The sequence below is a fragment of the Zosterops lateralis genome (genome assembly GCF_965231275.1).
Source record: "Zosterops lateralis genome assembly, chromosome: 4".
Lineage (NCBI taxonomy): Eukaryota > Metazoa > Chordata > Aves > Passeriformes > Zosteropidae > Zosterops > Zosterops lateralis.
The window spans coordinates 26,658,163-26,686,076 of NC_139765.1; the positions used below are offsets into that span (position 1 = coordinate 26,658,163).

General features: G+C 47.3%; 2 protein-coding genes across 6 annotated transcripts; one reads left to right on the forward strand and one right to left on the reverse strand.

The window, feature by feature from the left end:
- Positions 1-186: 186 nt before the first annotated feature.
- TMEM140 (transmembrane protein 140) lies at positions 187-6,082 on the forward strand. 5 transcript variants are annotated; one of them, XM_083859793.1, is made up of 5 exons: positions 187-489; positions 2,452-2,570; positions 2,671-2,749; positions 3,206-3,365; positions 4,186-6,082. In XM_083859793.1, exons 3-5 carry the CDS (start codon positions 2,702-2,704, stop codon positions 4,806-4,808), a joined length of 831 nt encoding a protein of 276 aa, XP_083715919.1. In that variant the 5' UTR covers positions 187-489; positions 2,452-2,570; positions 2,671-2,701; the 3' UTR covers positions 4,809-6,082. The 5 variants fall into 5 exon arrangements, with proteins under 5 accessions (XP_083715919.1, XP_083715921.1, XP_083715920.1 ...); XM_083859795.1 differs by having other exon boundaries at positions 188-489; positions 3,206-3,302; XM_083859794.1 differs by having other exon boundaries at positions 190-489; positions 3,206-3,323.
- A 3,086-nt stretch (positions 6,083-9,168) lies between these two features.
- On the reverse strand, positions 9,169-27,437 carry WDR91 (WD repeat domain 91). The gene is made up of 15 exons (XM_083860242.1): positions 27,294-27,437; positions 25,476-25,655; positions 24,273-24,480; positions 23,344-23,426; positions 21,125-21,249; positions 19,226-19,403; positions 18,799-18,957; positions 16,590-16,789; positions 15,988-16,138; positions 14,435-14,529; positions 13,955-14,123; positions 13,144-13,252; positions 11,575-11,687; positions 10,642-10,839; positions 9,169-9,788 (listed from the first exon to the last, which is right to left on the reverse strand). The coding sequence occupies exons 1-15, from the start codon at positions 27,414-27,416 to the stop codon at positions 9,624-9,626; spliced, it is 2,256 nt and encodes a 751-aa protein (XP_083716368.1). The 5' UTR covers positions 27,417-27,437; the 3' UTR covers positions 9,169-9,623.
- Positions 27,438-27,914: the final 477 nt, after the last annotated feature.

Sequence of the window (27,914 nt, forward strand, 5' to 3'; positions counted from 1 at the left end):
CAGTGTCCAAAGTGCAGTAACAGCCATGTTGGCAGTGAACTCTGGCACTGCTGAGGTACTGAGGTCTGTGCTGGGACAGTCACCTCTAAAGAAGTGTCTAAACAAAACTAAACAAATTCATCTAAGCCCTCCTGGACACCCAAGCTACTCTAATAGCACAACAATCTATGAGCTTACCCTGGTCAGTTATTTGTGCTGGTTAGCACAGCAGGGAGAAGGAAAGCAAATCCAAACCTGACCTTGGCTCAGATTGTGGAGCTGGGCTTGGCTTGTTTACGTGGTCATATGCAGCTGACTCAGTAAAGAGCACGGCCCTCAGAACCGAAAGAGAAAGCAGATAACTCTATTTGTACATGACAAAACAGGCTGTGGTGACAGACACCAGCCGGCACCGGACTGACAGCAGTCACCAACCGACCTGGCTCCTCAAACGGCACCACAGCCCTCTCCAGCGCGTTTCAGCTCCACACCCACCCAAATGGGCAGCCTGTAAGTATCCTCCAGAGACCGCCACTTTTTTAATGTCACTGGCATTGGGAGGAACTGCTAGGAGAAGTGGTGTTGTAGGGTGCAGATGTCTTGTAGGGTCCTTCTCCTGCTGTAAGATGCTTTAAGGGCAGTTCTCCCCCAGTTAGTTCCATTTGCCACTAGTTGGTTTCTGTTTATCAGAAATCCTTAGCTTGTCAGTGGCCTATCTTCACCCATGGCTTGTCTGCAGCCGATCCTGCCTGAGGGGGAAAGACGATCTGGCTAGCTGGGGTGGGGAAGTGGTGAAGGGACAGGACAGATGTCTGGAAAGAAAAGTGTCATGTCCAAAGCTTGACACTTTCCCATCACTCTTGTACAGCATTTCTCTCCTCAGCAGCCAGGGAGAGAGGATGCAGGAAAGTCCACGTTGTCTGGGGGGCTCTTCACTGCAAAAGGAAATGCCCATTCCCCTGCCCCTTTGCACTCAGCCCCACTGAAACGGCATCCGGTGGCTCACAGGGATGCTTGTCCCTGCACAGAGGCCAGATTCTGTGCCAGAGCTGTGTGCCTTCCTGTCCCCTTAGCCAGGTGCTCCGCCAGGTGCTTGCTGGAGGAAGGCACAGCCCCAGCCTGGGAAGGTTGCCCACCTGCCTGTGAGCAGCAGAGGAAAGGGCTGTGCAGCCCCAAAACACAGAGGGTGCCTAGGAGCCTTATTTCCCACACAGAGACCTCAGGGAGTGCCTGAGCTGTTCACACAGGGCCACTTTCTGCTGGGGAGACTGAGACATAGAGCTCTCCTATGGTGAAACACAGTGTTTTCATCAATTCCAGTCCAGGAACAAGAAGGCTGAATCCAGGCTAGGGCTCGCTGTGCCATGTTCAGGTTCCTCTTTCTTGCACCTTTGAGGAAGGCCTCAGTGTCTCCCATCCAAAGGCAGAGACACCTCCTTCGAGGCAGCGAGGCTGGCACTGTCTGAGAAAAACCCAAGCTGTACACTGGGTGAGAGCCCTTTCCTGTCTGCCCCTTGATTCTCAGCCAACCTGCTGCCAAACCTGCCTCAGTGATGAGCTGCAGAGCTCACAAATGTCCTATCTGTGGCTGCACTGTAGCAGGGTGCCAAGTCTCAGCCTTCACTGCCTCCAGACTAGTCACGAGTTCTCTATCCAAGCTGGCACAGGGACATCCTAGGCATATTTCTGGTCCTACCAGTCACATGTAGGGACAGGGATTTACTTACTGGGTTGAGCTGGGCAGGGGAGGCAACAGGAGGCAAAGATGCAAGCAATTTGGCAGTAAAGAGAGGAACATCGCTGGGAAAATGTGCCCTCTGGGAGAGGGCGGAGATACCATGGACTTTCCCCATGTCCTCATACATGCAGAGATCACACAGCAGCACAGGGCCTCTCAGGTGGCTGTCCTCCATCCCTGCCATATTTTACCACAACCCTGATAGGAATTTAATTCTCTGCCCCCTCTCTAGTAAACATGTGCAAATAGGACAACTTTTAATAGCTTTTATATTCTATGGATGCTGAGGGGGTGAGCATGAGACGATTGAACAAAAAGTCATGTTTCTACAAGCCTGCCTTCCCCAGGAACCTGCCTAAAGAAATATGACAGCAAGGGTTGGTGGGAGAGCAGGGACAAGAGTCAGCTGGGCTGTAGTGGTCCCAGCCCTGAGGTCTAACAGAAATCCCTGGAGACCAGGTCAGCCAGCCAAGAACTCCCTCCAAGTGCAGCTTGTTTTTCCTCTGAGGGCTGGGAGGCAGGACAGCAGGGAGAACAATGAGTGGTGTGAGCCCTTGTGGAACAGGGAGAGGAAGAGAAGCAATGCTTGGGTGCAGGAGATCATGTGTAAGACAGACAAATCAAGGGGCAATACTAAGGGCAAGACAAACCATGGTGAAATGGAGGTCTCATTCTGCAGCACAGTCTGTGCCCAAACATAGATATTTTCCTGTTTGCTTGTGTCTTCATTGCAGATTCAGAACAATGGGCACCCTCTATGTGACCTTCCAGTCTCTCCAGAAGCCCGTTGTGAAGAAGCCCTCCAAGGGATGCTACAAGAAGTGAGGGAGAAGTGACAAGGGGAAGTGGACAGGTTGGTGTCTACGCTGTGACCCCCCCTTCCATGCTGTGTGTGTGCTGCTCTTGGGAGAAGTTTGGGACTGAGAAGCTTCATCTTTGTGCTCATTCAACAGAGGTGCTCTACTTCCAAGTTTCCAAGGAGAGATGAGGAGTGGGAGAGGGATGCTGAAAGATCACCAGCACTGCCACCAGGTGCTGAGTACAGATTGAGTGGAGTCTCTCCTGGCACTTTAAAAACTCAGAGGCTGTACCAAATTCACCATCAGCTTTGGGTGATGGTCTAGGAGGACATCCAAGGTATCACAGATTCACAGGCTATTCTGAACTGGAAGGGACCCAGAGTCCAATTCTTAAGTAAATGGCCCAATAGGATTGAAGGATATACCACTGGGTAATAGGCAGTGGAAGGGGACAGTAGGGCCAATGTGAACTTCTTGAAGGAAAGTGGTAAATTAATCTTAGCAGATAAAGCTTGTCACAGGGAGGAAGAGTTATTTGCAAAGACTCAGGCCTGAGGCTGAGCTTGAAGCCAAGGTCTCTGAATCCTGTGTTTATGCCTCTCTGCAGACTTGGGTGAACAGTGCTTCACTGCCAGGTGGCTGTGCAGCTAGTGATACTCTTTCCTGATGCCACTTCCCTGTTTTACAGCGTGAAGCAGAAGCCTGCAAGACGGCACTGAGGACAGTATACATTCTGGGGAGAGGAGCAGAGTCAGATTTGCCAACCAGTCTGAGAGAGGAGCAAGGTGAATGGCAATCACAGGTGTGTCTCAGTAGCACCCATGTCCCTAGGCCTCAGAGGAAGGTGAGTGGCTGCAGGTGGATCCAGGGTGCCCCTCTGAGCTGGGCACCTGCCTGTCTGTGTAGGGCACTGCTCCTCAGGACACCATGTCTGCCAGCCTCAGTGGGCAGCAGAGCTGCATGTATTGTCCTGCTGTGTTCAGAAATCTACAGGCATGCAAGGACCTGCATGTGGACCTCAGATGCTGGAAATGGGTGGTATCAATGCCACTGGGTGTCCCAGAGCTATAGGAAAAGGGCAGGGAGGCAAGGGCAGCCCTGCAGTTCAGATCCTGTCATGTCTGCACTTTACTCAGTAGTCCAAAGATCACAAGGGATGTCTAATCACAACTGAAAGAAAAGCATTTTCCCAGAATAGCTCTTAACCCCTACTTCTTTTACTCAATAGTCCAAAGATCACAAGGGATGTCCATGTCTCATAAAAACTGAAAGAAATGCATTATTCTAGAAAAGCTCTTATCCTGCTTCTTACCAGACAGCAGTTTTTCTCTCCTCGTGTCCCTGCAGTTTGCTGACAAATGCCTCTTTTCCAGCGAGACCATGGGCAACAGCAAAGGGCATATGTGTGGGGCTGAGTCATACTCTCTTCCCAGTACTGGTCCGAGCATGGACATCATTAAGCCTCCTTTGCTGTTACCAGAAGTGCACCAAATGCACCCCCCCCCCCAACCCAGTAACACATGTGTAGCACAGTCCTAGGTAGGACTGAGACAACGCCTATTTGCAAGGGGAATCCCTAGACCCCAGCCATAAGGCTCAGAGCCCATCTTGGGAAGGGTGCCATAAGAGGCAATAACTGAGGAGTCCTCCCTTTGTGTTTTGCCACAGGCATCCCCACAGCAGTTTTCACCATGGTAGCAAGAAAGCATGTAGGCATCAGGATGGGTCTGCTGCAAGAGAGATGTACCAAGAACCTGCTCCACATGCTGACTGTTGGGACCTTGGTCTTGATGTCTTATGCACTGCTGTACGAAGCGGGAAACCTGGTGAACCTCCCTGACAAATGCATTGGCTTTTACAACTTCTGCCTGTGGAATGATACAGCTGGGGAGCTACAGTGCCTGGACAATGAGCATCTACAGGCAATAGGCATCAGTCTACCAGAAATGGCTCTAGCCAGAGTTTGTGTGTATATCTGCCTCGTCTTCATTCCCTTCTACCTCCTTTATGTTTTAACTGGGAATTGTGAAGGGCAGAGAGAGGAATGGAAGATGATCCGCATCATATCCTTCATCAAGATGATAATACTGTCTGGAGGCCTGGGTATGTTTCTTTTGCAAACCTCACAGTGGATTCATCCCTCTGATTTCACTGGAGGCTTCCTGGCACTGCTTGGGACTCAGGCTCTGCTACTGCTCCAGATTGTCACTGCCACTGTGTACCTCAGCTGGGCCAAGCACACAAATGTGTCAAGGCCTTTAAGTAAGGAGGTACTGCTCACTAACATTTGACAGTGAAGAAGATGCAAGAGCTATCAGTAACATGATTTAAAATAGTAATCCCAATACAGCTTTACTGCCGAGAAAAAATCTGATTCCCAGTCCAAAGGATCATGTCGAGCCATGCTCTGGCACATTGCTGTGTGCAGCAGTCCTGCATCAAGCTGGTAGCAGACAGCAACAGCCACAGCACACCACAGAAGCTTCCCAGGTACACTCTGTAACACTCCTCAGTTTGGGGCACAGCATCAGTGACAGCACTTCTGGCCCCAAAGAGCAGTGAAGGTAGCAGAACCAGTACAGAGTAGGCATAGCCCTCAGTCCATACCTAGTCTAAGTAAAAAATGTTGCTAGTATTTCATAGTATGTATTAAATCTGTAATTAACTAACAAAATGCTTTTAATACCTTTAGCCCTACAATATGACAAAGATAAAGGGAGTTTAAAAACAGAATAAATGTTCAGGAAAATGTAACCAAATACGTAATTTCTTTGTAAGTAGACAGGATATATATCACTTAAATAAGCAGCCAATTAACAAGCAACCTTCAAGGCTATTTAGAAAGCCATCTAGGACGATAGAGAAATAACACCAAGAAAGAATCAGTTTTGTAGTTTGGAAACAAGGTAACAGACATGCACCAATTAAGAAGGTGCAATAAATGGACAAGTCACGAAGACAATGGAACGACCACCAAAACCCCGAAAGGGGTTGTAATAATCCCTAAAGGATACTAGATGGCAGAAAAGACGGAAATGGGTAAGTCCTGTTTGTATAATCATTTTTCAAAATAGGCATTTTATGTTACTGATTTGTCTGTGTAGTGAATATGCAACAGCCTTGTAAATATACACTGCATGAATTCATCCAATGGCTGGGAAAACTTGTGTAAACAAAGAATGCCTGCTTAACAGTGATATCCTTTGGTGATGAGTGAATTTTTTTCAAGGGACATGAGGGTCTGTTTTCTCTCTTGCTTCAGCCATGGTGGGGATGAGGCTGGTGATGCTGATTTGACTGATTTTTCAATACATGCTTTCACACCTGGCCTCAAGTGGTTTGTTCATCCCCTTTTTGGATTGGGAAGAGGATACTGAGCCATCTTCATCGCTTCCTAGACTCCCATGCACGCTGCCATGGGGTCTGCCCCCTCGGGGCAGTCCTGGCCCCTGCCAGTCTGCTCCTGCACGTCTTCCTCAGCATTGAGAGGACTGCTGGAGTCTGGAGGCAAATTCAGCACCAGGGAACAGCCTGCCACTGCAGCTGTGACAGAGGGACCATAAGGACAAGGGAACCCTCAAGGCTGAACCATAACCATGTCGCTCTGCCAGCAAAGGTCTTCCAGGTCAGCAACTCCCTGCTCTTCTCCATGCCCAACACCGACCCACCAAAGGGATACTCACAGAAATCTGAACGTCCTCTTTAATCTGTCCGTGCTCTGAAATGTGAAACAGAAACAAATGCATCGTAATCTAGAGCCAAATCCCACTGAGCTCAGGAAAGAGTGGGAGAACTGAGTACCTCCTTCCTTTCCCTCTCTGGCCTTTATGGGTGTCCTACCAGCTACACAGGACACCAACACGGCAGACAGACCCACAGCCCCCTCCAGGGCCTCCTGCCACCGTTCTCGGGGCCGCGGGAGGGGACACCCTCCCCGTTATGCCCTCTTCTGGGGAGCCAGAAGACTTGTTAGCTGAAAAAGATCTCCCTAACGTATTTCAGGACATCGTCCTCAGAGTCGTTCCCGCCTGTCCTCTCCGCGTCAGCACCAGCACCGGGAGGGGATGGACGTGCCGGACCGCGGTCAGTGCCTCCATCCGTGCTGGCCGTGCTTCCAGGAACCTCGTCTGGTGTTGGCGGGAGCTCCTGCTCCTCTTCGCTCCTGGACCGGGCCTTCTCTTCACCTTCCTCGCACTGCAGATTCTGACCAGGGGGAACACAACAAGTGCGTGCCTTCCCGGCGGGAGCGCCCCGAGTGGAGGCCAGCCCGCCACCCCCGTGAGGCCCCATCCCCCGCCAGGCCCCGGCCCGCGGTCCGGCCGTGCAGCGCCCGGGGGAGGGGGCAAAGGCGGCAGCGCTGCCGGCACGGAGAGCAGGGCCCGAGACAGCCGAGCGGCACCCGGCGGGCCCTCCCGCCTGTCCCCTCCAGGCACCGCGGGCAGCAGCGCTCCTCGCCCCTCCTCCCAAGCTCTGCCGCCCGGGCCCACCCTCGGAGGTCCCGCCTCACCTCGGCCAGGACCGCCAGGGCCACCTCCACCAGCTCCGCCTCGTTCATGCAGTACAGCGCCGCCGGCCTAGGCAGGGCACAGGGGCCGCTCAGTGCGGGCAGCGCCCGGGCCCGCCCTCCCGCCGCCGCCCCGGCCGCCTCCCCGCCCGCCCCAGCGGCGCTACCTGCGCCCCGCCGCCCGCCGCCGCCGCCCGGCGCTGGGGGCCGGAGCCGGGGCCGCCTGCCCGTCCCCCGCCGCTCCCATCCACGCCGGGAGCCGCCGCCGCCGCGCGCCCGCCGCCATGCGCACCAGGGGCGGGGCCGCCGTCCGCCCGTCACGGCCCAGAGCGCTTCCCCGCCCGACCGGGAGTGCCGGGAACGGGAAAAGCACCCCTAGCCGCCCTGAAACCCAAGTCACGACATAGCCCCGTGTTTGATCAGGCAGCGGGCGGCGAGTGAGGCTGCGCGCCCCTCGAGATTCCGTCAAGAAGTAAACACAGCTCTGGGCCAGCTGCGGAGCTCGGAACGTCGTTCGGAACGTCGTTTGGAACGACTCCGAGCCCCCGGGGCGGCCTCGCTGCCGGGCCCGGCGCCGCCCCCAGCGCTCCGTTGGGGCCCCGCGGTGGCGCCCCCAGCCGGGGCAGCGCCCTCTGCCGGAGCCGCGGGGACTGTGCCGGGGAGCGAGGAGAGGGGAGCCTGGGCCAAGGATGGAGGAGAAGCCCCTCCGGGAATACTGCATTGTTCTAGCAAAACAACATGTTCATTCCTTCCCTCCAGGATTCTGGCACGGTATCAATGTTAGGCTAATGCATAATTTAGCAGCCTTTGGGTAGCGCACGTTTTTTATACTTCCCCTGTTTGGGAGTTTTTGTTCTGCTTCAGTCCTACTTATGAAGCAAACCTGCAAGTAGTCTCTCCCCATAAATCTCAACCGACCCTCTGTGAGGGCTGGAAGAAAACATCTGGAAAAAAGTAACATCCATGTTAGTGTTCATGACCGGGCTGAATGGGGCTTTGGACAATCGGGTCTAATGGAAGGTGGCCGTGCCCACGGCAGAGAGTTGGAACTAGAAGAGCTTTAGGTCCCTTCCAACCCGCACCATTCTATAATTTTCTGATTTTAAATTCTAAAACACCTATGCAATGTAGTCAACCCTGCCGGGCTCAGAATACAGCCACAATCTTTCTTGGCCTTTTGAGAGGCCAACAAAGGCTCCCATTTGAGAGCTCTCTAAACTCACAGACTAACCCTGGGAATTCCTGAAGCCAGTTCAAAGTCAGCACTGTATTTGGGGAGACATTAGCTGAGACTGGCATGAAGAACAGCTGCACCATTTAGTATCACATCCAACTGAGGTGGAAACCCTGTACTTCGATGCCAGTCCGGCAGGGGACTTGTCAACCTTGGAGGCCCCTGAAATGGAAGGTGAGGTTATCTGATGAGTGTAGCCAGCAGGAGCAAGTTACTCCATGGACAACAGGTACCTGTAGCATGAATATGCCTGTAGTGAGGATTTCAGTTTCCAGCAGTGATGCCCTTTAACAGCTGTCTATGTGCATGGCTACCCATACAGCTCCTGAATGGCTGTTTATTTTCCAGCAGCATATGCTCTGCCAAGGAACAACAGTACCATAATCTCCCAATACAGGCCAAGGACATAAGCAGGAGAAAGTTCCATGGCAATGTGTAAACAGGTGAAATGTATCTGCTTAGTCCATTGAAAGACTATGAGCACAGCACTTGCCCTGATGTTGGGAGGCTTACGGGGAGAGACAGCTCCAGTGACAGAGAGCCCTATACAGCAGGGCCAGACTAGTCTTGGCCTCCCTCCCCCTGTCCACCAGCTGCTAGGCATTACATAGCTTCTGAACTCCAGCATGAGCATTTCAAAGTCTGACTCAGGATTTCTGCTCTGGTTGGTAGCCAGATACATATGGCAAGGTAACAAAATACATCCAAGCAAAGACAGTTGTTTTTGTTCCTGGATGTCTGGGTTCACCCTGGTGTGCAGGTGTGGTGGAACCACCTGGTAAAAACACAAGGGCTTTTTTGCATGCAAGAGACTTGGCACATGAGGGTGCCTTCACCACTCTCCGTGTTTTGCCGCAACTGCTGAACAAAGCATAGAGTTCAAATGCAAGGGAATATTTTCTTTTTATGGAAAAAAAAAAAAAAGAAGAAGAAAAAAAAAAAAACTAACAAAATCATAACAACAAATGTTATACCCAAAGAATATTCTGTTTTCTCACCAGCCTTTCCAGTTCGAGTCATCTTATGGCCATGCACTGTGCTGCCTCATGTTTGCTTCCTTCAGCCTCACCTTCTTCTGCAGAAGCCTGACGTGACCACAGCCTTTTAGCCACGTGCTACTCAAGAGTCCCTAACAGAGGGAAGTCCAGCTGCCACAATGGATTAGTGAAGACTTATTTTTCAGTGCTGCCACTGATCCAGTCCCATACTGGCATTCTGTTGCACAGTGGTTTGGCAAATGTATTTATCAAGAGGCAAAAGCTACAATGTGAAGAGGGACTTTGTCTTCTCTCCCATGCAGTTTGTTCCTGTGAGTTAACACTGGTTTTGTCAAATCTATTGGTCTTTCCCCCTTCAGTACTGTCCAGGTTAAGACTTTTGAGCCAGTAAGGTTGTTAATTTAATTTTTCCATCCATAGAAGCAGTGAGGCATGTCCCGCAGTCCATGGCTGTGCTCCAATCCACAGTGACAACTGGAGCTCGGTGTCCTCCCAGGGAAAGGCAGCTCTCCAGAACCTTTTCCTCACCATTTAACTAAAAAAAGGGAAAGCATAAGATTTTAAGGAGGTAAGTTTCTAGTGGGGGGCAATGCACCCGACAAGACAACCAAAAGCCTGATAGAGACTCTGTATCTCTAAGAGCATGCATAAGTACGCAGAAAATCAGGGAGATACTGACATGTGTGTAGCAGATACATGAAAGGAAGCTTCCAGTCTCACTACAGAAGCATGTGTTTTCAAGCAGCTCAACTTTTGACATTAGCTGAACTGCAGTAATTAAACAAGGCAGGCTAAGAGCATACACTGATGGGAATTACATAAGCCTAAGCTATAGCTCAGGTTAGTTCAGGTGTTCTGAGTGCCCCAGATACAAAGCAAAAATTCCATCTAATGTGCCTTGCAAGAGCATAGGCATGTGATCAGTAAAATTTGTTACTGAAGCACAGAAATTTGGGCACTCAGGACCATTCAGCCTTACCCTTTGTTTCATTTCAGTAGATGGTAAGGGAAGAGAATCAGGCAGGGTCTAACATAGAATCAGCAAGCACAGAAGGCAGACTGAACATAAGCACCAGTCATTTTGCACTGAACTGGCATGCATCCATATATTAAAAATGTAATTAAAACTTTGTCTTACGCACTTGGACACTAAAAACTAAACTTTAAGAAGGAGCACAAATACTCCAGCTACATACACAGGACTCAAACACTTGCTGTACACCATACACTGCTAAAATACACAGTGTGTGAAACTGAGCAGCAACTTTGACAGAGCAAGGATGGGTACATGCTGCTTAAGAACTTACAGTGGCTGCTGTTGCACCCTTGTAATTAACAGGAGCTTGTATACATACTTAAGAGTACTCCCCATCACTTCTCAGACTTACCTTAAAAATTACTCCCCCAGTAGAAGAACATGTCAACATGTAATTGCCCTCAGAGTCAAAAGCAAAAAGCCTTCCACGTGGAAACTGGACTTGCTTGTAGCCACTGTACCCAGACAGAATAAAAGGACCTGTTGCTTCCCTGGGAAGGTCATACTCAGACACCTTCAAGCCACTTTTATGGATATTCCACTGAATAAACTAGAATGAGAAAAACAGATGATGAAAGCATATAATGAAATTAACTGGGATGCAAGTAGAGTTGCCTTTTTTTGCTCTTAAGCAAAATAGCGGGTATTCCTCACAAACAGAAGATGGCATTTTGGTAGCTATATCTAAGTGGCTATATTAATAAAACACAGGCTGCAAAGGCTGTAAGAGTGCCTTCTATCCAGGTAAAGATATGCCCTGTCTTCCTCAAGCACTACTGCCTATGTGTCCTTCCACACTGCATGCAGAACTCTGGTGAGAATTACTTAACTCCTCAGCCAAGGTCCTTCCCTGAGCCACACCTCTACTGCTGAAGACTGAGGAACTGCAGAAATTGAGTGTTTATTATAAACAACAGGAAGCTGCTAATGAGATTTATGCAAAGTGGTCAAAGATATGCTTCCCTGTGAATCCCAGATCTCAAATGTGGTGATGTCAGAGGCAGAGAAAGGCCATCCTCACATGGACTATCTAAGAAAGGGATGTCACCAACAGTAGGATTTGCACACAAGGTCCAAGACAGCTCCAACTATTAACACATTTTTTCAGCCACTCTCTCTGCAAATTGCATGGAGCAGGGTGGTACTGCACACCTAAGACTGCAATTAGCAGCCTACATTTCATCCAGAATCTGAGCGTATTTTTACAATTGTCTCCACCATATGGAGAAGATTCCAGAAGTGATCTCTCTGCCAGTTGACCAGTAGGAGGTCACCTATAGCCTACCTTGCCATCTTCACCTATGCTGTAGACTGTGTTCTCATCATAGCTGAACTCGACGGAGTAGACTTCCCCATCATGTGCCTTCCAGCTCATGGCGCACTCATGCTGCTGCATATCTGAGGGGAGAACCAGTACTGAACACTCCTTGTACTCACACAGAGACCTCAGGAACATAAAAGGTGTCTTTATGTCTTCATAAAAAGACATAAAAGAGACCTTTTATGTTCCTGAGGTCTCCTTGATAGCCCTCCAAACCAGCCTGGGAGAGCCCAATCCTGTCCCAGCACCCTGTGCCTATACTCCCACTTCCACTTTGGCCACAAAAATCATTCTCTGTAACTACTCAACTTTACAGGCCTGCTCACACACTCCACTGTCAACTGCAGGCATTCTGCATTCAAGCACCACTGGCACTCCTCCTCCCCTTGTTATCCTGCTCATCCTCCCAGCTGCTGACAGCTCTGTCCTCCCAAAGACCTGGGACTGCAGCCTTCACCTGTGCCAGAAGCAGATTCCCCATTCAAAGTAGGAGGCCTGAACTGCCTTTATTGCAAGAACAGGCTGAAGAGAACAAAAACCTGAGAAACAGAAATTGCTCCCAGAAGGAGGACTGATATGAAGCCCTTGCACTTAAATGGAAGGTCTCACATTAATTGCTTTCCTCACGACTTAGCCTCTAGTGGTACTGCTATCTGGCACAGCATAAGACCACATGGCTTAAGGGCAAATTCACTCTCCTCTTCAGCAGAAGAGAAACAACAAATCCAGCAGCACTACCACTCCAGCCAATGTCCTCCAGAAAAAGCTTATGTCAATTCACTCCTGAGAGCTCCTATGGAGACAGTGCCTTCCACCTTCGTCTCCAAGTATATTCTACAGCTATTTCCCTGCTAGGGGCAGCCAGTCAGGTTCTCCCTGCTGGGGGCAACCTCACTACTCAGTTTCACAGAAACATTTATGTTAGAAAAGACCTCCAAAATAATCAAGCCCAACTACTTTAACACTGCCAACTAAACTATACCCTTAGGTGCCCCATCTGTAACATCTTTTAAATGCTTCCAGGGATGGTGACTGCAGCACTTTCCTGGGCAGCCTGCTCCAGTGCTTGACAATCCCTTTGGTGACAGAAGCTTTCCTAATATCCTATCTAAACCCTCCCTGATGCAGCTTGAGACTGTTTCCTCCTATCTTTGTTACCTGAGCGAAGAGATTGACCCCCACCTGGCTGCAACCTCCTTTCAGGTAGTTGTAGAATGCAGTAAGGTGTCCCCTCAGTCTCCTTTTCCATGAGCTAAAGAACACCAGCTCCTGCAGCTCCAGACCTTTCACCAGCTTTGGTTTTGCTCTTTTGACATGCTCCAGCCCCACAATGTCTTTCATGTAGTGAGGGGCCCATAACTGAACACGCTGTTTGAGGTGGGTGCAACCTCAGCAGTGCCAGGTCCAGAGGGACAATCACTTCCCTCATCCTGCTGGCCACACTATTTGTGATACGAGCCCAGATGCCAGTCTTGTCCATCTGGCCTCACCAATGGCTATCCACCAATACCCTCAGGTCCCTTTCCACCGTACCAAAGAGACGAACGATCCCATCTGCAGCCCCGGTGACCAGAAGGTTGCCATTGTGATTGAAGGCTGTGCAGTTAATAGCGATCGGCTCAGGCTCCAGGGAGAACTGCAGCTGGAAGGGAAAATCTACATTAATGCTAAGAAATGGAGATGGGGGTGCTGAAGAGCTGAACTCCAGGGGAAGGAAGGAAGAAAGAAAGATGGTATTTAGTAACAAGAATTCTGGTTTGGAGCCCTACACCTCTAATGACTACAGACTGCAAGGTCTGGCAGCAGCATTTTACTGTGACACTAAACCAGCAATTCACCTCAGTCAAGCCACAGCTTTCTTGGCAATGGCCTCAAGGTTGCAAAACCAGCCTCTGGCAGGCATCAGCTTGAGTACATTGCTTTCTCCTACATGTCAGGGACAGCACTTCACTTAAAAACAGGGAAGGCAAGGGAAAGAGCAGCAACGAAAACCTTTCAGTACAGTTCAACTGGAAAAAGTCTGAGCAAAGCATCATTCAATCCACTTGGGATACTTCCTGTCACAAACTGTGCAGCCAGGATACAAACAAGCCTGTGGACTATTGTGAAGAATGCCTCAGAAAAACCCCAATAAAACAAAAAAACTTCACCCAATCCAGCAGCTACTTACATTATTTTTATCCTGAATGTGACAGAGGGGAAAGGAGGAAAGAGGATAAAGAAAGGTGTTGGAAAGAAAGTCAGCATAATTTAGAAAGAGGGCTCATACACATTGAAACAGAAGTGAGTGTCTTCACTCATTCTTAGCAAGCAGACTGAGAAAGGAAAGAAACCCAGCAAGTACCTGCTGTTTCATTGTCTTAGTGTCCCACAGTAGCAGCTTCCCAGGAACTTGGTTCATGCTTTTGCCCCCGGAGTTGATAACTGAGAAGTCAATGTGGGAGACGAGGTTCTGGGCTGCTGCAGAGCAGACAAAGGAGGCACCACTTGGGCTGCAGGCAAGCGAGAGGATCCTGAAACACAGGCACATGGTCTGAATCACCTCTCTCCTGCAGCTGCCTCAAGCAAAACATTCACATATGAGCTCTCCTATTAAGACCCTGCAAGACACAGTGCACTCTAAAGGAGGGCAGGATTCATGTGCTTGGTTTTGAGTGTCTCCCATTTAACTGAGCAGTTTTATGCTGCTCAGGCAGAGACTGCCCTCTAGACGAAGGCTGGATAGTCCAGTTGCAGAAAAGCAGAAGGAACATTGAGATGTTCACTATTAAAACCAACAACATTTATTTATATTTATATACAGAAATCAGTATTCCAGAGTTACCTGGGCATGTCTTCATCAATGCTGATTTCACAGAGATTCTTCTTTGCTTCTGTGTCATAAAGACGAACTGTTCCAACCCCACTGCCAAGCAATAGCTTGAAACCAGCAAGGAAGTAGATGGAAAGAGTGTAAGTGAGCAGTATAATGATGCTGGCCAACAGCCACCAAGACTTGGTAATTTTTTTCTATTTATGCATTCAGACTAAATACTATTCCATTATGGTACATCCTGTCTTCCTGTGCAATCACACTGAGTAGGACTAACCCCAAAGCCACAGAAGACAGAGTAAAAACCCTGCTTCCCAGTGAGAAAAAGATCTAATAGGCACCAAGGTGGCATAAACACTGCTTTTTAGAACATAGCTCGAACACTATAGGATGCAAAACATGTATGGAGTCTCAATATCTAGGGGTCCAAGGAAAGAGAAGCTGAAGATTGCTAACTGCATGCTAAAGAGAAAATCAAACAGAAGCCAACTCCTTTCACCCACTGGAGGATGAAATCATCAAGAAGAGCTCACACATGCTTTATCAGAGGTGTTACAATTTTAATTAAAATTTAAGGTATTGAGAGATGCATTATAAAAGAAAATTGACCAAGCCAGATCTTTGTCACTTCAGTGCTTAATTTGCTGGTGAAATCCTACATGTACTTGGGAATGAAGAATCTTTCCGTTAGCAAGAAGTATATAAATTCCACAAAGCAAAGGAAACATCATCACAATAAGCAAAGCACTACAACTGGATCTACAACTTGCTTTCTAAAAGCAAAAGACAAGCTGTAGCACCAGCTTTTCACAGGTGGCATTTTGGGGTTAGCAAGCCACACATTGTCAGTGCCAAAATGTGAAAAATACTGCCTCATTTGCAGGCCAGCCTCTTCATACAACCCCGTATCTGCCAAGGGAGGGCATGAAACACTAGCAACAGTTCTAGGACTCAGAGGAATGCATATAATTTAAGGCTCCTCTCTAATACTAGAACTAGAGAAAAAGGGATACAGGAAACATTTAAACTGCCATGTTATTTAAAAAAGCTCCAAGCTCATTATGTACACACAGACCCTCAGCTCTTAAGAGTCCAGCCTAAAACTGGCTGTGGAGCTTTTTTCACACCTACACAAGTAAAATGACACCCCCACAACCTCTTTTCTGCTGCTGGCTCAGGGTATGAGTAAAGCTCCACAGCTCTCTGTTGCAGGCCTCCCACAGGCTGTTCCTCTGCCTGATTTTACTAGTTGCTGTCTGATCTGTGTCAAGATGGGCATTTCCCACAAAGGCACTACTTCTATCCTGCAGCTGTACCCACACTGCAGCTTGGGAATTTCTGTTTCAGGGCAAGTGGTGGTGATGTCCTTGCTCAATACAAAGCATACACTCCCCACTCTGGTTCTTCTTAGACCTTAGAGGCTTTGGTTCCCTGTGTCCCACTAAAACTGGAAACTAACTGCTGCCCCAGTTTTATCCACAGTGCAGCTGTCTAAAAGTGAACATGCAACATGTAGCAACACAGCCCCAAATCATCTTCTGTTCTTCCACACGCAGACTACTCACCAGCCGATCACGCTTGGTGGCCCATTCCAGGGACAGCAGTGGAGATTTGGAAATGGAGGAAGCTTTCGTTTGCATTATGGGGTTAAAAGACCAAACCTTGATGACCCCATCCACATCCAAGCTGGCCACCCTCCGTCCAGAACAATCAACCCTGGGTGTAGAATGAAACTGATGGGATATTTTTCTCCCTCAAATTCTTAGATGCAACCCACTAATCCTTCCTGTCCTGGCCACACACCAGTTCGTTCTGCAGGAATTAGAACTTCTTGCACTACTTCCTGCTCGCTTCACAGTAACTGGCACAATGAAGCACACTAAGCTCCAGATGCAAAGCATAATACCCTTAAGCAATACCTGCTTTCCAAAGTAGTTTCTTCCTGGCTAGCACTGCCCAATCACAAAAATGTCTGTCCAAAAAATCTCTGTCCATTCTCACTGCACAAGCTACACGCTATTTTCAGTCACACCGACTTGACTACCCTGCAACTGAGAGTGCACATCCAACGTGCTGGACAGAACAAACATTGGGAAAAAGAGGCCAGACACAGCTGATCCTTCTGCAGAGGCTTCTACAAGACAGCCCTCTTCTGCCAGTGCATTACCTGCAGTACATGATGGATGAATGGTGCTCCCCATACTCTTCCTGGCTCAGGACGATGAAAGGCTGCTCCTGCCGAACCCCCACAGCCTCTGCACTGCTGCCAGGCATTTTGGTTGAAGTCTCTGTTTGCTCAGCATGCAGCTCTGAGCATGATTCTGCCTCAGCTACACTAGTATCTGTTTTCTTCTCAGCACTTTGTCCCTGAAGGAAGAAATCCTGTGTGAAATACAAGGAAGCAGCTCCATATCAAGCTCCTCAGCTACCCCAGCCTGCTAGGAGAAAAACAAAAGAAACTGCAACAAAACAGAAACATTGTCAGACCAACACTCCTGCCAGGAGTACAAGGACCTTGTGTTGCACAAATGCGCTATTTAATATGATATGCTTAGTTGTTGAGTCCCTTGTATCCCCCTCCACGTGCCTATACAATTTCCTCTAAGAATTAAAAGTATGGCAAAATTTCTAGCATACCTCAGCCAACATCAGAGGCCCATTTACATGCCATTAGAGCACAAGTTCACAAGTAAATCAACATATTTCAAGAATTCTTGCATTCAGCAATATAAGTTAAGCCTGTATAATATGCAGTTCAGCAAACCTGCACAAAAGCTTGGCTCTCAAGCCCCAGTGGATGGATTATCTTCATCTGCCAGAGATTTAGACTGCACACTGGAGCTACCACTGCAGCAAACTGACTGATGACAACAATAGAGCCAACACATTAGTCCAAAAGCTGACAATCTAATTTGACAGGGCAGACAGGACAAATGCAGTTTTAGGAGGTGACAGTATCTGGATGAGACAAGATCTGCACTGCAGAAATATTTGGAAGCAGCTTAGTCTTCCCTTGCCACCAGAAGTTGAACAAGAAGCAGATGCAGCACATAAGGTGGTAAATCATCTGCTAGCATTTTTTTAATAAACCACCCTGTGAAAATTAAGTATCCCCAAAATGGTATTGGTATTGATGGTTATGAATTCCTGTTCTGTAACACATGCTTGCCTAATTTATAGTAGCTTCTCATCAGGACCATGGATCAAGAATTGCATAATCAAATCATCTGAACTTACAGAGCTGGAAAAGATTGGGATATAAATCCAAGAATTCTGCTAGTTAATGTGGGGAGGTAACAACCAGTGACACTATGTGAAAGGAACAGTGCCACCTTTCAGCTTCCTTTTTGCTCACACTCTTTGAGTACAAGAGAAAGTTAGAGTATGAAGCGCCCCCAAGAGTATAAGGACCAATCTTTACACAGCCCAAAAATCACTGCCTTAACCTGGAACATCACAGAAAAAGGAAAAGTCGAAGGAAACTTACTGGGAAATCAGGCTTTGCAATTTTCCAATCAATGCTGAAAGTGTTTTAGATGAACCATGAATAAAAACGTTCTCTCAAGGCCTTAAATGCGCAGTGATAGAGTAACATCTCTTTAACCAGCGCTCCCACACACAGAACAGCCACACACTGGCCAACAGGCAACAGTCCCTCAGCACTGTCTCTCCACAGGGCAGAATGTCTCATACAGACAAAACAACAATGGCTGAGATGCTGCCTGTGCTATGTATTTTTTGACAACATGGCTGCTGAAAGCAGGACAACACACTGGTGAACAGAAGTAGTGTGCTGACCTTCAGCAGTTAAAATCCAGGACAGTTTTATTATTTTATTAGACTTTAAAGCAGGGCACACCCCCAGGCAAAACTGCAATAATAAGTACAAAACACTCCCAAGAGCAAATCTTGCTAGGAAAGCAATTCCCATTCCTTATCCAGGAAAATTTTCTATTAGTTATCACTGCCCCACACAGAGCCTGCATAAATCAGCATAAGAACCTACAGGAAGAGAACTCACTTCGGCTGGATGAGTGAGCCAAGTCCATTACCACTGAGGAATGGGGATTTTAACAGGGTATTTGAACACAACCATTAAAAGTGAATGAAACCTTAATGAAGCCTCAGGACCAGGCCGTTGAAAAACATGAAGACAAAAGATAACTCTTCCTCCATTTGAAATACCAATACTGATTAACTTCCAGGGACATAAATAAACCAAGTGCAGAAGGAGCTGATTAACTACAGACATTAACCTTTGATACAGTTATTTCTGACTAGCAATTCTAAAGCTTAAATGAAACACTTGCACGTGTTTTACCACTTAGTTTTACAGAAATACAAGCCTTCTGCTTCCCAGCCTTGCAGTGCAGTACCTGGAAGGTCCCTTTCGACAACAGTTCCCTCCTTTCTTTCCCATGCTCTTGCAGGCGCTTCTGCCGCTGCTGCAGGGAACTGGACTCGCCTGCCGCTAAACCACTGAAGTGGCTCTTCCCATCCTTACAGCTCACTGTTCCTTCTTTTCCTTTGGCACTCTGGAAGGCAGAGAAGTGACTGGGAAAAGTCATGCTCCTAGTAGGCCATAGAACAAAGAGCAAAAGAAGCAGCAAAGCAACCAAACACCTGCAAGGGCTCCACAAGCTCTTAGAAAACAACAGCTGTTCTTATGCTGCATTCAGGCGCAGCATACATTTGCAAGGCAGGAAAGGACATTTAATTTTTCAGGTGGAAGTAAAAGCTTGGAGCAGTGCCATGCTGCAAGTTAACTCCTTGGAGACTGAGCAACTTTCAGTTGAGAATTACCTGGTGATTTGTTGGTTCTTTCTTCCCCAGCAGCATACTGCCAGTCTGCAGTGGAGAAGCCCCACTTGAATGGGTTGGTCTGGAAGGGCCCTTTTTGCTTTGGGAGAGAAAAGAGGACAGAAAGCCTCCCCGGGACTGAAGAGAATGTGCTGTACTCCTCTGATTGCAGGTCATATCACTAGTGAGAAAAACAAAACACCACCAGAGTATGAAAGTGTAGCAAGGCAACCTGATCAAAGACCACCCAGTTAAGTGAAGTGACAGCTGTTTGAACCACTGGAAGACAGATGCTCATTTCCAAGCCAGTGAACCACTATGTACTCAAAAACTACTTGAAAATACCCTGTTAGTGCCTGGAGCAAGTCATTATAGTTACTGTAACCAAAAGCTCACTTCTCAGAGATGCCACTGAGACAGTGAGCTCAAACTGTTGCTAAATCCCCTGTAGGGCCACCTAAAACTCCTTCCACTCCATCTGGTTTGTTTAGAAAAACCCTAAGGGGAAGTCAGATTTCTGTAGAACTTACTCAGATGAGGTTCCCAATTCAAAGAATAAAACAGACCTACTCTGAGAGACATTCAGTATCCAATGTTTCACAGAACACCCTTTTATAATGAGCAAGTTATGTGCAACAATTTTACAGCACAGGCCCTCAATATCTCAAAATCCAGTACAAAAGAAACTAAAAGAGCTACAGCCCATTTCTGTGATTATAAACACCTCCCTTCTCAGTCCACAATGACAAGAGCAGCAGCTGCTTCCCAGAACATAACTGTGTGACCTCACTTTGCTACAGCTTCCTCTGAGAGCAGAGTGGCAGTAAGGGCAAGGGGAATACAATAATCTTCACTGTCTCTATCCACTCTTCAAAAGTTCTACCAAAGCTGGGCTTTGTGTTAAGCAGCGACATGAAAATAAGCCACGAGAACTGGCCCACAGACTAAGAGAAAAGTTGCACATACAAGAAATGCCACTTCTTAGGCATGTTTTTCTAATTCAAATGGACAAAAATAAATACAGGAATAAATTACTCCATCCCTCATGTCACACTTCTCCATACATGCAGATAGCATCAGGGCTTTCCACATAGTTAAAAAAAAAAACATATCACAAACTAAACTCTGTAGCCTGTCCTGTGCAAAGATTGCAGAGCAGTTATCAAGACAGTTCAATAGACATTAAGCACTTAACTCTATTTAATCAGACAAATTTCAGATTAAAATATGTTGTGTGTATACCTAGTACAACTTCTATCTGGCACTGGTAACAGGATAATTTAATCAATCCTATTCCTATCCTGTACTGGGGTAAAAAAATAACAATTAAAGAAGCTGTATCACTGTGTATGTTGCCTAATTTCTGGAATAAAATAGATGTAGCCAAAAAAATGCACTTTTAATTGCAGCAAGTTCATGCAGAATTCTGCACATAACTGAGCCTCACAGAAGGGAAGCTCCTTTTCCCTTAACTTCGCAAAAGCAAGAAAACATCCTTGTGTAACAATCCCTTAGGGTCATACAGTAACAGTATCTACAAAACAACACAGGGCATTCACCTATGGCACTGCAGGTGCTCAAGTAAATTGGAATCAAGAGACACTCCATTTCATTGGAGCAATACCCGTGCCCTAGGTGCCCAGAACACCTTGGTGCAATGCTGACAGCAGAGCAGAATCACTTCCATGTGTGCTTGGGGTCTCACTGGTTTGCAAGAACCCCCCAAATGATGGCAGAGACACCTGTCATGAATTCCATTAAACTTATTTAGGTAATTTCTACCTGGATGTCCTTCTGCATTGAATCCCAGGGCAGGGAACATGAAAATGACCCTCCAGGAACCTCCCTGACCCAACAAAAGCAGCATGGCCTGTCCCCAGCTCTTCTCCTGCAGGCACTCACAGTTCAGAGTCCCCTAGTCGATCCATGTTGGCCACATATGCAGGCAACTTGTGATGCATAACTGTTTGTTCCATCTCCAGTTCCTCTTTCTTCATGCGGGAGGATTCAGCCTGCAGAGCAAACAGCTACCACAAGAGAAAAGAGCCAAGTAAACACAAGGTCACTGATATTTACCTCCTTCCCACTCACTGAAGTGGTTTACTCCTTTTATTTCAACAGCTCTAGAAGGGTGGGGAAGGAAAAACGTTGTGGACTGGCTGAGCACCACATTAGTCCAATTACTCAAAACAATCAGTACTTCACTCACATGAAACTGGAGCCTACTTAAAACCCTTCTCTCCTCAGGCTGTCCCTGTGGGGACATAAGTGGTGCTGGGAAAACAAGAGCTGGGCAGGGCAGAGCTTACCAGTCCCTCTCTGCGAAGGCAGATTGAGGCCAGGGCAATGCAGGCATGGAGCCTAGAAGGTAATTTTCTTCCCACAGCCAAGGGCTTGCTGAACTGGCAGGGTGCACCAAGGTCAGTGAAACCAGGTCACCCTGAATTCCAGCTCCATACCCTGTGCAACCCCCTCCCAAGCATGACAGTGAGATTTTTTCCCACATAATGGAGAAAGAAGCCATCTCTTTTTCCCTGTAGCAGAGAGGAACCTCAGGACACAGCTTTCTGGAACAGATGAGGTTTATGTTTGTGACTCTTACTCATACAAAGAGTTCCTCCAGCTTTTCTGTTACTGTACATTTATTTTTCAGATATATTTCTCTTTTTTTAACATAGTATTTAAAGAAAGAAAATACAGGAAGAAAAATGAGCTTTAGAAATCTATCTTGCTATTTCTGTATTTGCATTGTTTCAGTAGCATAAAACAGAATCACTACTTAATTTCAGCTAGCTATTTATTGACATCCTTTCTTAAAACCTGTATTCTAGAGGTAGCTGGCTCCCCCTCTGACCTGAATAGTTGACTAAATGGGAAAGTCTAGTTTTACTTCTCTCGATTTGCCAGAAAAATCTTATCCAGACTGCAAATGATATCAGCCAACATGCAACACAAACCATAGCTTTGACTAAAAGTAAAGAATACAAAATTTGAGGAAATAAAAGAGCTCTATTTCAAAACATACTTTATCCTCTGTCTCTATTCACTGACCATCTTTGCAGAACTCTCCTGTCAATGTTTGATTGACCTACTAACTCCATACCATATACAGTGACAAATCTTGGTGTTTTTCCCCAAAAACTGCCTCCCTTTTGAAATCAATTTTTCTATTTTACTTCAATATTTAGGACAGTGTTGAACAGCTATTAAAACAGTACAAACGGGAAACACAACATACAACAATGTTTTGTAACAAACTTTACTGAAGTATTCATATAGAAAGAGCTTTTCCTGATATGGTTGAGGAAGTGAAATTAAAGTTCTCCTTACATGAACAGGCTGTCCTACTTGTATGTGATCATCCACATGTAATCTACAGTTTAGAAAGTTCTTAAGCTGCAGATTTCACAAATTTCTCTAATGGAAGCTACACTTGGAAATGACTGACCCTTATTACACCCTTTTCCTAAGTATCTGCTTATGATACTGTCAAACACAAGACATGGACCTGGGCAACATTTTGTCTGAACCAATATACCCTTCTTACAGTTTACTGTAAGATCTAGAGCTGGGAAACAGACATGCACATTTCCATTAGTTGGTCTAAATTGTTTTAAGAGCACATCAAACATGGTGAAGGGGCCATCTCAGAAGTAACAGTTTCTGTCTCTTTGCCAGAATTTAGTGCTCTATCAGCTAAAATATGGAAGTGACTGAATACTATTCACAAAATCAGCCATACCTCCCTTCCAACCCATTCTATAACTCTACGACATATACCCTTAACCTGCCACTAGTTTCACCTTGTTTTGACTTTGCAGTGTAACTGAAAAGGAGTTTGTATAGTATTCAGTCACCTGTCAGACAGCAGAAGGAGGGGAGATAATCACCTCCAGCAGAGGGACAGGAATATCCTAAACACACATTTCACAATATGATCACAACCCTAAGTCTGCTGGAGACAATTGAAATATAAATCAAAATAAAACAAAAGACTGAAAGAATCTGCCTTAGAATAACCGCACCAAACTGAGCTGTTACAACATTCTCAAATGAATGGAATCAATTTTACAAAACTCACATTACACAGTCAGCAGCTAAAGAGTGACCTCAGTTCTGACCTTATGCCGCAACGATTCATTTTCTTCTTGTATGAGACTGCTCCTGAGACATTCAGCTTCAAAGTTCAGTATGACTGGAACTGGTAAGCAATGTTAAAGAAAATCAAGGCAATAACTTGTGTGCACCTGGCTTAATTCTAAAAGCCAGCACTCCATACCGGCCATTTATCTGTAAAAACAAAGCTCCCCAGTCCATACAATAAGCAAAAAGTATGTGCATGACCAGAAGATTAGCAACAGCTGAACTACTTAAGTCAACTTTTTACTTTGCTGTTGCACAAACTATTTCACGTGGACTTTGCAAGGCTTTTTAGATTATTTCTTTTTAGAGTCAGAAGTGGAGGGCAAGACAGGTTCTGTTACTGCTTTACTGTACACAGAAGAAACAGTTCAAGACAAGCTGTATTCCAGCTGCAGCATAAGCCTGCCCATCACCAAACAAGTAAGATAGTACTCTGTAGCGTAGGGCAAAAAACTTATTTCTGCCAACAATCAACTGCTCTATTATAATGAGCTGTCACTAGGCAATGTTGTGAACATAATGTACCCAAAGAAGGATCTAAAAGAAGAAGTGAGTACAGTTATGGATCACGACCCAAGGTTGTATGCCTGTTTTGTACTATGTTAAGCAAAGAGTAAAACCATTGCAGAACAAGATATGCACAAGATTTCTAGTCACTAACATCAGGAAAATTCAACATCAACAATGACCACAACTGTTTTGCCCAGGGAATACAACATATAATCAGATAACTGAGCAGTAACTATTCCAACATCCTCTGGTAAACATCAAGTTTCTACTAAGCCTTGGCTGTAAAAAAATCACCTGAAAGCAGGAAGTTCCATTAGTACTATATCCTTGGCGTGATTGTTTAAAGTATAACACCGGAGCAAGGGAGATTTAACTATTAGTTGCAAAAAAAGGATATGCATGCACTGAAATAAGACGCTCAGGAAGTTGTGCAGAGACACGATGAATGTATCTGCCCACTGGCGCGAGAAATAGGTAGCAAAGGTGGGGTTGGAGTCTGGAGCAGGGAGGAAGGGCAGGACAAACCAATCTTTCCACTCCGCCTGGTTCTGGAGCTCGGAGGCCTGCTTGAGGAAAAACTCTTGTGCCTTGTCATTGCGGCCATTCTGAAACACAGCAAGAAGAACAGAGCTCACAGTTCCATTAATGCCACCAGATTAGGTCTAGGAGCATTTGCTTTTTGTTATGAACACAATAACAACTATTTTCACCACCCTGACACAACAAGTGGTTGGTTACAGATTCACCAGGAAACAAAAGAATCCCAAATACACTAGGAGAAGCTCACAAATGCACTTAATCCAACCTTCTTTCTAGTCACCACAATCCTGTTTAAAGGCTGAGATCAACCAAACCAAACACACTGATTTTCAATTAAACAGTGCAGAGTGCACTGACATCAGTGAGACATGAGCATTCATATGCAGGACCAAAGTATAATTCAAACTGCTCAACTCTACAGCAGATGCTGCTTGAAAAGGTTTCCATCTGACACATTATTCAGACAGGGCTGTCATGCCTCAGGGTAAGCACGTGGTAAAACAAACTATGAAAAAACATGCTTCAGGAAGATGCATTAGATTTTGCCTCCTCCACCAATACCCAGATCTTCAGTTGGGGAATGGAACCAAGAAGAACCAAGGGGAGAATATACTCCATTGACTTTCCAAGGTTTGAACAGAAAATCTGTTCCATTTTAAGCTCATTATTTTCTGTTCTATTCAAAGCAAGCAAAAAGACATTCATTTTCTCTCCCACATTTCCTTGTTCCGGCTTGAACCTTGTGTTCTCTGCCAGTATCTAAGTTAACTGAGTAGGACTGAGTAGGACTGCTGGAGTTAGCAGTACTGTTATACCCGTCTTTATGTGAGTGCAAATATCTTGCACCCAGCAAACCATGTTTCCCTCCTGCCCAAGTTCCCCTATCCTGCACACAAGCTTGTCACGTGAGTCTGCATCAAACTCCATACCACACTCCTAATCATGACACATTAACTGCTTGTTCCTAATCCAGCAGGCCTGGCAGAGGTTCACAAGGGTAGTTTATTGCTTCCAAAGACCAAGACCTTTATACAGTAGAAGCCTAAAAGCCAAACACTACCTGAATAGTGTGGACAAGGTAGTATCGGAACAGGCTGGTTTTGAGCTTGTTCACTGTCGGCCGATACACGTCCTCCAAACGGCTGAAAAGGCGTCGGTCCAGATAACTCCAGTAATCCCGCAGGGCAGCCAGATCATAGCTCTGAACAAACTGCTGCAGCTGCTCCACTATCTTATCCACCTAGAGAGGGCAAAACAGGGAAGACTTCAGTCATGTGAAGGCTCTCGAGGCACAAGACTTTCTGTAACTTAGCTTTTTTTTCTGTAACTGAGAAGCTTTAGCTGCATAAGTAGTATGGTACAATCCTTATGCATTAGTGATTTTCTAATGCTGGAAACACTCTGCATTTTGCATTAGCATCCTTCCCTCTGCAGCACTTTGCAAATGAAGGAAAAAGAAATATGACAGAGCATAGCCAGATTTTGACAGAAATATCACTTTGTTGAACCCAATTGATGGGTTTTCTTGCAAGTAAGCAAAACTTTCTACCTCTTTTAAGAGTCAGTTGATAATAAATAAAAAAAAAGTGATTTAATGTTGAAAACTCAAGTGCACCTAAAAAATATTTTTAGACTAAAAGGAAAAATAACTGCATTTAGCCAATAGAAAGAGCAAGTCAGTTCTGCTCCATTGCAACCTTTGAAGCACCTTTATCTTTATAACATCATCTACTAACAGGGCAGGCATAAAATTTTGCAAAAGGATTTTTTTTCTTGTCTTTTTATCTCTTTGGAAATCATTTCCACAACATGAATAAGGCAGAATGGTGGTGTGGGAATAGATGTTTTGTTCAGTGGTTTCTGATGGCCAAGACAGGCATTAGAAAAAGAAAAAACTGCATCCTGTATAAAACCAAAGATTGTTTAATATGTGGTTTGCTCTCCTCTCATCAGTTAGCATCTTAGGACATACCGAAGTTTTATTCCTGTGGCTTCCTACAGATATAGAAAACTGAAGTTTGTGGCCCCAGCAGACCCTTCTTGGACAACAATTCTGATTAAGTCAGCTCTTTGCCGACCTCTAAACATTAGCCAAGTGCTGGTGTTTTAAAAAATAAAAGCAACATGCTTTATTAATGATAAAAGTAGTGCTTAAGACACTGGTCAAAGAAAAATCGGACTGTTCAAAGCACTACATTTGGTGTCCAAAACTGTTAGCGAAGGAATATGAAGCTCACACAAAGGACTGAAACTATTTTTGAGACTGGCAGATTCCGTGCCGATCTCCACACGTTAGTCAGCGCAGCTAGTACTCAAGACATACAAACTAAAGAGCTGAGCCCTAAAGCCGCTGGATAAAAATCTCATGACCGAGAAAAGATGCAGGCAAAGGAATATCTCCCTGCCCTCTCGGTCAGCAGGTCTCCTCTGGAAGCGGAGAATCCGCTGGCGGTCACAGGTCTGACGCGGGGACCACAAAGGGCCGGGCTGGCCCTGGGACCTGCAGCCCCCGGCTCGGAAGGCAGGGGAGGGGATGGAGCGCCCCGTCCTGCGCTGACGGAGCTCCGGGGCCGCGAGGGAGGGGAGCCTCCAACCGGCTGCAGCCCCCGCCAGGAGCTGCGCGTCCCAAAGCGCCCCCGGGATGCGGATCCCGCCCGTACGGCCGGCCGGGCCCGGCACCAGCCCAGCCACCGGGCCGGGGCGGCCGCTCTGGCGGGGGAGTGCGGGCACTCCGAGGGCTCTGCCCGCCGCCAGGCCCGCTCCCCTCGCCCAGCCCTGGAGCGCGGAGAGGCGCCCGCGGCCCGCCCGGGGAGCGCGTCCTCCCGGGGGCACCCGCGCCCAGCGCCCCGCCGGGAACGGGGACGCAGTCGCCGCTCACCCGGAAACCCTTCTCCCGGTCCGCCTTGATCTCGGCGTCCAGCTGCTTCAGGGCGGCAGTGAAGCCGCGGAAGAGCAGATACTCCCGCACCAACTCGTCCGTGCGCTCCGCTGCCGCCGCCATGGGGGCCCCGCGGCTCCGCCCGCCCACGGGCGGGGCGGGGATGGCCCGGCCCGGCCCGGCCCAGCGCTAGGGAGACTACAACTCCCAGCATGCCTTGCCTGCCCGCCCGCCTTTTCTCTTTCCCTGCCCCACGCCCCACCCCGCTGGCGCGTCCAGCCCGCGTTTATCCCACCTTCTGATTGGCCGCCGCCGGGCGCCGACTGCGAGCCGATTGGCCGCCCGGCACATGTTGCTTGGCGCGGCCGGCGAGGCGGGGGCGGGCCCGGGCGGTGCCAATGGATTGATTGATGGATTGATTGATAGAGCGAGCGAGCGCGGAGGCTCCGGCGCCTCACGGCCTTCCCCCGGCCGGCCTGTCCCTCCCGGCCTCAAAAGGAGCAGCAGGGGCGGGCACTCTTACCTCTAGGGTGTGCTTGCGGTCGGTAGCGAGGCAGGGGGCATTAATCCAGTGGAAGGCCGGGAAGGGCTTTTCCAGGCGGACGCCTCAGGCTGTGTCAG